The 10,741-nt window shown below is 49.1% G+C and overlaps 1 protein-coding gene across 1 annotated transcript in view; it reads right to left on the bottom strand.

The window, feature by feature from the left end:
• Positions 1-2: 2 nt before the first annotated feature.
• Positions 3-10,741, bottom strand: part of LOC115005424 (double zinc ribbon and ankyrin repeat-containing protein 1-like) — a 14,519-nt gene continuing 3,780 nt past the window's right edge. Inside the window, exons 7-16 of the mRNA XM_029427223.1 lie at positions 9,203-9,320; positions 8,036-8,143; positions 3,506-3,589; positions 2,324-2,446; positions 1,715-1,876; positions 1,405-1,627; positions 1,209-1,312; positions 963-1,046; positions 470-541; positions 3-95 (exon numbers count right to left, since the gene is read on the bottom strand). Of these exons, the coding sequence (XP_029283083.1) occupies positions 509-541; positions 963-1,046; positions 1,209-1,312; positions 1,405-1,627; positions 1,715-1,876; positions 2,324-2,446; positions 3,506-3,589; positions 8,036-8,143; positions 9,203-9,320 (1,039 nt within the window). The 3' untranslated portion in view covers positions 3-95; positions 470-508. The remainder of the gene's footprint in view (positions 96-469; positions 542-962; positions 1,047-1,208; positions 1,313-1,404; positions 1,628-1,714; positions 1,877-2,323; positions 2,447-3,505; positions 3,590-8,035; positions 8,144-9,202; positions 9,321-10,741) is intronic.

Raw genomic sequence — 10,741 nt, 5'->3', positions numbered from 1 at the left:
TTCTTCTGTTTTATTATCAGTCGAGAGTTTTACCGGAGGTTTGGGTGTCATGTTTGTTTTGGGAGGTTTCATCAGACCTGCGGACCGACAACTTCCTGTCAGACAAACAAGCAGAACCACAGAAGTGAGTTCATGCGCCCAACTGAACGTGTGGTCCCGTTAGCCCCGTTAGCGTTAGCTCGGAGACTTTTTCCCGATCCTGATGAATTTCTTTAAGAACTTTGTGTGGCGCCCGACCAACCCCAATCACTTCAACACTTCACAAACTCCAGATGTCGACAAACATCTTACATCGTAATATTTGAATGGCTTTTACGCCGTAAACAAAAACAATATTCTTTGTATTAGAGCAGATACAGAAGTAATAAACGTGATAGTCATATTAGCTGCTCATGATGCAACAAGCTGAACGTGTCTGCTGTCTTTAAGAAGGTTTATAACTCATGAATATTAATCTTCAGGTCGTTACCGAGGTGGCTGCTGCCGGCTGATCCCTCTGTGACGCTGCTCAGAGTCTCAGTCCGACCTGCAGCTCGGTCACCTGCCGGACCCACCTGAGGACAATCACAGCTCAATGCTCCAGAGTAAAGTTCAGAATGTGCGCTCACACCAGCAGTTTGACTTGTTCTCCATTTTTATTGTCAAAATGCAAAAATAATTAAATGAAATAAAAAGTTCCACTAACGCTGAAAAACATTTTAATCTCATCTTAAATAAAATAAAAACATTTTTATTTTATTTACTCTATTATGTGTTTTACTAATAAAAGACATGAAAACAGTTTTCTTGCTGAACGTCTGCGATACGTCAGTAAGGTTTCAACATTCAAGAACTTTATTGTCATCATGCAGAAATAACAAAATTGCAGTTGCGTCTGAAATGATGCAATAAAACCTGAACCTGAAGAATAATCAGAGGAGGAGAGGATATGAACACGAGAATAAAGAAAGTTCAGTTCAGACCTGCTGCTCCTCCCGTCCGGCCGAAACCAAGCTGACGGTCACGCTCACTTCATAGTGATCCTCCCGAATCACAGCAGAGACCATCTGAGGAGCAGGAACACATGCAGGTTTACTTCCTGTGTGTCACCAACAGGAAGTACACCTCCACCTGGTCAGGTGATCATGCCTGACAAACTAAATTTAATTAGTTAATTTATCCCACTGGTGATGTCGCTGCTGTACAGGTGAGGTGCAGATGAGGCGTACCCGGCCCAGTCGAGGCTCCCCCAGCAGCGCCCTGAAGGGGGCGTTGTTCTGAGCGTAGCTCCTCAGATGAGCGCACACATGATCCAACTGCTTCCTCCAGAAACCTGAAGGCACAGAAAACAATTAGGATCTGTTTTTGTTGTCGTTTTGTGTCTCTGTGGTTATTTTGTGTCTCTTTGTGTCAGTAGGTTTTTACCTCGGCCCGGGCTGATGGCGGTCAGCGGCGGTTGGCGGTCTCTGGTCGTCTGCTGCTTGCTGAGTTGTTGCTCCTTCCTCTGCAGCTCAGTGGCTGATGGGTAATAGAGTCCAACAGTCTGAGTGTACTGCTCGGCAGTGGGTGTGGCTAACTTTGTGCGATGGGCGGGGCCTTTGGAGCGTGTGGCCTGCCAGGTTGCATCATGTGAAGTTGGGGCTGAAGCCTGCTCACACAAAGGCAGAGAACAGCCTGTTTAATGTTGCATATTGTTTTATGAATTGTGTGTCATGATGTCAGCGGTGCATAGTACCTGTTTGCCGGCGGCGCCCCTGACAGGTTGTGTGATGTCACTGCAGGATGTGGGGGGGGGCGGTGCTTCCAGGAAGGCGCCGCAGGATGCGCAGTAGAAGGCATACGGGTGTCCGCTCGCGCCACATCGCCAACAAACCACACGGCTGGTTGCGTGTCCGGGCTGTAAATACACACAGCACTCCATTTCCCACAATGCTTCACTCTCCACACTAGCTTACGACAAAGACTGGAAGCAAAATTAAACTACAAACCAAGCTCCGTCAAATATACAAAAGCCAACAGTCTGAAAAAGTACGTCAGGGTAGTGTCGTCTCAAAGGTCACACGGCTGCTGTGCACTCAGAAATGACGATTGCAGCTGTTCGTTAGACACGTTATCATTCTGAAAACAGTATAGTGAGCTTGTGAGCAACCGCTGCTGATTCCTGCACACAGTAGCCAAGATGGCCGCTGAGGGTGAGAAGAGCCCAGTGCTCCATTCTCAACGTTTTCCATCCGGGTCCTCATCGTGCATGTTGCCACACTTCTCAGTGAGAACGCACTTATGCACGCAGAATTGCAACTGTAAGTACAGAAGTACGTGAATTGAGACTAAGGTGTGTGTTCACCTTTGAGCCGCACCAGTCGCAATATCTGGCATCACCGGGGTTTAAACGTTTACATCTGGAGCAGGTCAACATCCTGCTGTCTGCTGACCGGACAGAGGGGGCGCTGTTCCCAACAAACACCTCCTGCAGCACACACGCACACACACACACACGCACACGCACACACACACACACACACGCACACACACATCAGTATAAAGTCTGAGTTCCTGATGTCAGGTCTGCAAGACGACAAGCAAAAGACTTAAAATGCTTGTTTTCTGAATGGAGTTTGGTTGATCAGGGCTAAGCTAACTATACCTGAATGAATATGTTTCTACACACACATTTCTACACGCACACACATCTACACACAGATATCTACACACTCATATCTACATATCTACAAATCTACACACACACATCTACACACTCATATCTACACACGGTGAGACTTTAAAAAGATTAAAGATGTTTGTTATAACACAGACATCTTGCATCTTGTGTGTAGCCGTGCTGACACATTACTGCAGTGTGTATCAGTGTGTGTTACCGGCTGCAGTGTGTATCAGTGTGTGTTACCGACTGCAGTGTGTATCAGAGTGTGTTACCGGCTGCAGTGTGTATCAGTGTGTGTTACCGGCTGCAGTGTGTATCAGTGTGTGTTACCGGCTGCAGTGTGTATCAGAGTGTGTTACCGGCTGCAGTGTGTATCAGAGTGTGTTACCGGCTGCAGTGTGTATCAGTGTGTGTTACCGGCTGCAGTGTGTATCAGAGTGTGTTACCGGCTGCAGTGTGTATCAGTGTGTGTTACCGGCTGCAGTGTGTATCAGTGTGTGTTACCGGCTGCAGTGTGTATCAGAGTGTGTTACCGGCTGCAGTGTGTATCAGAGTGTGTTACCGGCTGCAGTGTGTATCAGAGTGTGTTACCGGCTGCAGTGTGTATCAGTGTGTGTTACCGGCTGCAGTGTGTATCAGAGTGTGTTACCGGCTGCAGTGTGTATCAGTGTGTGTTACCGGCTGCAGTGTGTATTAGAGTGTGTTACCGGCTGCAGTGTGTATCAGAGTGTGTATCAGAGTGTGTTACCGGCTGCAGTGTGTATCAGAGTGTGTTACCGGCTGCAGTGTGTATCAGTGTGTGTTACCGGCTGCAGTGTGTATCAGAGTGTGTTACCGGCTGCAGTGTGTATCAGAGTGTGTTACCGGCTGCAGGCGGCTCTCACAGGTCAAACAGCTGGAGATGTGAGCTGGATTCCCACTTCCACAGCAAACACACAGCACATGCTCCTGCACAGAAACACACTGGAGCCTCAGGGACACACACTCACACACTAACACTAACACATTCACACACTCTGAATATGACAGTACTGTGAACATATTCTGTGTGGATAATCTGAATGCAGGACTTGCAGATGAGTGTGATGTGCTGATGTTATTCAGGTTCCAGGAACACAAACCAGTGAGAGATGCCATCTTTAAACTTTAGACTCACTAGCCCCCGGCTGAGCACCGCTACGTTGGAGTTCACCCTGGTGGACGAGAGGGTCGCCTCCCTACGCCTTCGGGTTATGGGGGGGAAAACTCTGACTGTTGTTTGTGCCTATGCCCCAAACAGCAGTTTGGAGTATTCGGCCTTCTTGGAGACCTTGGTGGCAGACTTCAACGCGCACGTGGGAAACGATCGTTTGTTGTTGGACTTCTGTGCTAGTAATGGAATGGCCATAACAAACACCATATTCGAACATAAGGATGCTCATAAGTGTACGTGGTACCAGAGCACCCTAGGCCAAAGGACAATGATCGTTTTTGTGATCGTATCCTCCCACAGTCCTCCCCCATCCTTCTCCCCTGCTGAACTGGTGAGTCACTATAATGACTGTCTCTTCCCTGGATGCTCTGGCCCCCCTCAAAACTCGCTCCCAGGTTCACCGCAGACCTTCGACAACTAAAAACCACTGGTCGTCGACTCGAGCGGCTGTGCAAAAAGACTGGACTCTCAGTGCACATCCAACTTTACACTGAACACCTACACCTCTACAAGAACGCTCTCTCCACCGCAAAATCCTCCTACTACTCCAACCTCATCAACACTGGTAAAAATAACACTAGAACCCTCTTCTCAACAGTCAGCCACCTACTTCAGCCTGCTACAATTTTCTCTCCAGATGTCTCCACCGACCACTGCAATGACTTCCTGCAATTCTTTGACACCAAAATCAACACCATCCATCATCAGCTGGCCTCATCCTGCACTTCCCCAAGTGATCCACCCTGGATGGCTACCACCGGCCAACCATTCACCAGCACCCTCTCCAACTTCTCACTAGCAACAGAATCTACCATCTTCAAAGACCAACGACCGCCTCCGATGCAGCGGACTCTGGACTACTCACCATCCTTATCCTCCTTGACCTCACCGCTGCCTTTGACACCATCTCCCACCAGACACTCATCCAGCGCCTGGCTGACATTGGGATCTCTGGTGTAGCACTTTCCTGGTTTTCATCTTATCTCTACGACAGACAACAATATGTGCAACTGAGCAACCACAGGTCCAGGTGTTCTGCTGTTTGACGGGGTGTCCCCCAGGGGTCAGTACTGGGTCCACTATTGTTCATTATCTACCTCCTTCCCCTTGGCACAATCCTCCGCTACCACAATGTCCACTTTCACTGTTATGCCGATGACACTCAGGTCTACATTTCTACAAAACCCACCACCGCCCACATCCCTCACCACCTGCCTACAAGACCAGGAATTCCTTGAAACTCAATGGTGACAAAACCGAGGCCCTTCTCATCGGCTCCAAAAGCACTTTATCCAAAACACAAACTTCTACTGTCCCAAACTTCATCAATGGCTTCTCCGTACTGTTCTCCAGTCAAGTCAAGAGCCTTGGTGTCACTCTGGACAGCACCCTCTCCTTTGTACCCCACATAAAGAACATCACCCGCACTGCTCTTTTCCACCTGCGCAACATCTCCCGACTCTGCCCGTCCCTGTCCCAATCCAGTACAGAAATATTGGTCCACGCTTTTGTGACATGGATCGACAACTGTAATGCTGTTCTCTCTGGCCTTCCAACCAAACTGCTCAAGCGACTTCAAATCATCCAAAACGCCGCTGCCCGGATCACGACCCACACCAAATCCTCTGAACACATCACCCCCATTCTCCTGAACCTTCACTACAAAAACATCCTGCTCACCTACAAAGCCCTTCACAAACTCTCCCCCACCTACCTAAGTGACCTCCTTCAGGAGTATACCCCCTCCCGCTCCCTCCGCTCATCCTCAGCTGGTCTACTGACGATCCCCACATCACGTCTCATCACCATGGGTGCCAGGGCCTTCAGCTGCACTGCTCCCAAGCTCTGGAACTCCGTCCCTCCACAGATCCGACAGTCCGAAACTGTTACAACATTCAAGTCCCAACTCAAAACTCACCTGTTCAAACTGGCCTACTCTCTATAGTATCAATCATCCTGTATCCTCCCCCCCCCCCCCCTCTTCTCTTTATTGCTTTCTTCTTGTGTCTCAACCATATCTCTGGTATTATTTGTTTGCTCTCCCTTCCAATGTCCTGCTGTTTTTTATCTCTTGTATTTTGTACGGTGTCCTTGGGTGTCTTGAAAGGCGCCTCCAAATAAAATGTTTTATTATTATTATTGATCTGAGGATCTGATGTTTTGCACACTCGGGTGAAGGGAGGGGCGGTGCTGTCAACTGATCACCATCTGGTGGTGAGTTGAATCAAGGGGTGGGGGAAGACTCTGGACAGACCTGGTAAGCCCAAACGGGTAGTGTGGGTGAACTGGGAACGTCTGGAGGAAGCCCCTGTCCAGGAGATCTTCAACTCACACCTCCGGCGGAGCTTTTCAGACATCCCTGTGGAGGTTGGGGGCATTGAACCTGAGTGGGCGATGTTCAAAACCTCTATTGCTGAAGCTGCGGTGATGAGCTGTGGTCTCAAGGTCTTAGGTGCCTCAAGGGGCAGTAACCCTTGAACCCCGGTGGTCAGGGAAGCCGTCTGACTGAAGAAGGAGTCCTTCCGGGTTATGTCATCCGGGAGGACTCCGGAAACAATTGCAGGGTACCGACAGACTACCATGGCAGAGGCAAAGCAGCGGGTGTGGGATAAGTGCGGAGAAGCTATGGAGAAGGACTTTCGGTCGGCACCAAGATGCTTCTGAAAACCGTCGGGCACCTCAGGAGGGAGAAGCGGAGAACCATCCAAGCTGTGTACAGCAAGGGTCGGACCCTGCTGACTTCGACTGAGAAGATTATCGGGTGGTGGAAGGAGCACTTTGAGGAACTCCTGAATCTGACTAACACGCCCTCTAAGGTAGAGGCAGAGCTGGAAGCTGATGGGGGACCATCGTCAATTTCCCTGATGGAAGTCACTGAGGTAGTCAAACAACTCCACAGTGGCAAAGCCGCAGGGGTTGATGAGATCCGTCCAGAAATGCTGAAGGCTTTGGATGTTGAGGGGCTGTCTTGGTTGTCACGCCTCGTCAACATTGCAGAGAAGTCTGGGACAGTGCCTAGGGGGTGGCAGACTGGGGTGGTGGTTCCCCTGTTCAAAAAGGTGGACTAGAGAGTGTGTGCCGACTACAGGGGTATCACACTTCTCAGACTCCCTGGTAAAGTCTACTCCAAGGTGCTGGAAAGGAGGGTTCGGCCAATAGTCGAACCTCTGATTGAAGAGGAACAATGCGGATTCCGTCCTGGTCGTGGGACAACAGACCAACTCTTCACTCTCGCAAGGATCCTGGAGGGGGTCTGGGAGTACGCCCATCCGGTCTACATGTGTTTTGTGGATCTGGAGAAGGCGTATGACCGGGTCCCCCGGGTGATACTGTGGGAGGTGCTGCGGGAGTATGGGGTGAGGGGGTCACTTCTGAGGGCCATCCAATCCCTGTACGCCCAAAGCAAGAGTTGTCTCCGAATATTCTGCAGTAAGTCGGACTCGTTCCCAGTGAATGTTGGCCTCCGCCAGAGCTGCGCTTTATCACCAATCCTGTTTGTGATGTTCATGGACAGGATATCGAGGCGTAGTCGTGGAGGAGTTGCAGTTCGGTGGCTCGTTGCAGATGATGTGGTCCTTATGGCATCATCGGTCTGTGACCTTCAACAGTTACTGGATCGGTTTGCAGCCGAGTGTGAAGCGGTTGGGATGAGGATCAGCACCTCAAAATCTGAGGCCATGGCTCTCAGCAGGAAACCGGTGGATTGCCTACTCCGGGTAGGGGATGAGCCATTACCCCAAGTGAAGGAGTTCAAGTACCTCTGGGTCTTGTTCGCAAGTGAGGGGACGATGGAGCATGAGATTGTCCGGAGAATCGGAGCAGCGGGGGCGGTACTGCATTCGCTTTTCCGCACCGTTGTGACGAAAAGAGAGCTGAGCCAGAAGGCAAAGCTCTCGATCTACCGGTCGATCTTCGTTCCTACCCTCACCGATGGTCATGACCTGACCTGACCCCGGATAAGCGGTAGACGATAGATGGATGGATGGATGGATATCCATGTAAACCGTTTAGTAGGAATATTGTGTTTTCAAAGTCAGAAGTTTATTGCACACAGAAGGACTAACACTTTAGTTTATGAACTTTAAGTAAAAGTACAGAAGTATTTTCAGCAAAATGTAGTTAAAGTAAGTAAAAGTGTGTGTGTGTGTGTGTGTGTGTGTGTGTGTGTGTGTGTGTGTGTGTGTGTGTGTGTGTGTGTGTACCTGCAGCTTGAGGCTGGACTGTGGTTGTTGATGGACCAAGGCTTCACAGATTAAACAGCTCCGAGTGTTCACAGGAACCAGAGAGTTACAGCACACACAGCAAACCACCTGACACACACACACACACACACATTAACTCTCACTGTTGAACTGGTATTGTTTTCTACACATGATGATATTTATTCAGGGTATTTTGCCCAGATATGAATACAGGTGTGCCTTGAGATTTTTGCTTGGTCTTTGGGGTGCCTTGGCCACAGAAAGGTTGAAAACCACTGGTTTAGACTTTGTATAAATGTAATCAAATGTGTGTGTGTGTGTGTGTGTGTGTGTGTGTGTGTGTGTGTGTGTGTGTGTGTGTGTGTGTGTGTGTGTACCTCAGCGAATGAAGAAAACAAAATAACAGTTCTTTGTATGTTGCACTTGTATCTGGTTTGGCTTATTTATAGCTAATAGTTGAATTTGTATTCTGTTGTTTCTGTATGTTGCACTTCAAACTGTCTATTTGAAGACGGTGTTCACTTATACGATTGTATTTGAAGATATTGTACTTACAAGATTCTTGCTGTTCGGAGTTGTATCTCCAGGATTGTTTGCACTTTTTGTCGCTTTGGACAAAAGCGTCAGCTAAATGAACTGTAATGTAATATGTGTGTGTCTGAGTTTTAATTATCTCTCCATCCCTCGGGCTGATCTACTTCCTGCTTGCCGTGTGTGTTGCTGAGGACCTGAGGGAGAGCAGCGCATGAAGATATTTGGATCAGATGTTCTGTAGAAAACTGAAAACACCCGGATTTCAGTGAGTTCATGTTCTATAGACGCAGATCAACATACATCCACAAAACAGCACGGCCACGTTCGCTAACGTGTGTGTGTGTGTGTGTGTGTGTACGGTACAGGTGCCCGGAGCATCTCTGTGTGTCTGAACTTTCTTACAAAGGTCCATCAGACCCGGCTGTCTCCTCTAACGGAGCTTTGACTTTATTGAAGCCATAAAACTTTCATGCAGCTTTTCCCTCCTGATGCGTTCACTGTAGCGTCGCTGCGTAGCAGAGACTCAGATATCTACTTAGAATATCTAAGTGACGCACAGTTCATGACTACGTCGGCGATCTTTGTTCAGCGCTCCGAGTATTCAGCTGTTGACATTCAGGTGTTGTGCAGTACCTGTCCTCCCTCAGCAGGGGGCAGTCTCTGTTCAGGTAATGGAGGAACTGCAGCTCCACACTGAGCGCAGAACCGAGCGAAAGGATCTGAAGGACGAAAACTCAAACACTGAGCACACCTGGAGAGACAGACAGACAGGTAGAGAGTGAGACAGCAAAGTTTACATTTAAACTTTATCTCCAGCATGAGTGGAGTCAGGTTCTTCTTCAGATTCATCCTCTGCGACACTATAAGGCCAAAGGTATGTGGACAGCCTCTTCCAGAACGTACAAGACAAATACCAGAAACTAGACGAGGTGAGACGAGTAGATCTCCATCTTCTTTCAGATCAGTTTCACACTGCTGGCCTTTCCCAACATGCATTGTTGTCAAAATAAAAGTAAAGAAAATGCAGAACAGTTTGAAACCTGCAGTCTCTGTAACATCCAGCAGGAGACTCCTCTGTAACATCCAGCAGGAGACTCCTCTGTAACATCCAGCAGGAGACTCCTCTGTAACATCCAGCAGGAGACTCCTCTGTAACATCCAGCAGGAGACTCCTCTGTAACATCCATAAGGAGGAGACTCCTCTGTAACATCCAGCAGGAGACTCCTCTGTAACATCCAGCAGGAGACTCCTCTGTAACATCCAGCAGGAGACTCCTCTGTAACATCCAGCAGGAGACTCCTCTGTAACATCCAGCAGGAGGAGACTCCTCTGTAACATCCAGCAGGAGACTCCTCTGTAACATCCAGCAGGAGGAGACTCCTCTGTAACATCCAGCAACATCCAGCAGGAGGAGACTCCTCTGTAACATCCAGCAGGAGGAGACTCCTCTGTAACATCCAGCAGGAGGAGACTCCTCTGTAACATCCAGCAGGAGACTCCTCTGTAACATCCAGCAGGAGACTCCTCTGTAACATCCAGCAGGAGGAGACTCCTCTGTAACATCCAGCAGGAGACTCCTCTGTAACATCCAGCAGGAGACTCCTCTGTAACATCCAGCAGGAGGAGACTCCTCTGTAACATCCAGCAGGAGGAGACTCCTCTGTAACATCCAGCAGGAGACTCCTCTGTAACATCCAGCAGGAGACTTCTCTGTAACATCCAGCAGGAGGAGACTCATCTGTAACATCCAGCAGGAGACTCCTCTGTAACATCCAGCAGGAGGAGACTCCTCTGTAACATCCAGCAGCAGGAGACTCCTCTGTAACATCCAGCAGGAGGAGACTCCTCTGTAACATCCAGCAGGAGGAGACTCCTCTGTAACATCCAGCAGGAGACTTCTCTGTAACATCCAGCAGGAGGAGACTCCTCTGTAACATCCAGCAGCAGGAGACTCCTCTGTAACATCCAGCAGGAGACTCCTCTGTAACATCCAGCAGGAGGAGACTCCTCTGTAACATCCAGCAGGAGGAGACTCCTCTGTAACATCCAGCAGCAGGAGACTCCTCTGTAACATCCAGCAGGAGACTCCTCTGTAACATCCAGCAGGAGGAGACTTCTCTGTAACATCCAGCAGGAGACTCCTCTGTAACATCCAGCAGGAGGAGACTTCT

Source organism: Cottoperca gobio, unplaced genomic scaffold (genome assembly GCF_900634415.1).
Source record: "Cottoperca gobio unplaced genomic scaffold, fCotGob3.1 fCotGob3_300arrow_ctg1, whole genome shotgun sequence".
NCBI classification, from domain to species: domain Eukaryota; kingdom Metazoa; phylum Chordata; class Actinopteri; order Perciformes; family Bovichtidae; genus Cottoperca; species Cottoperca gobio.
Note: the sequence above shows the minus strand (reverse complement) of the source record. Positions and strands in the feature narration are given on the sequence as shown.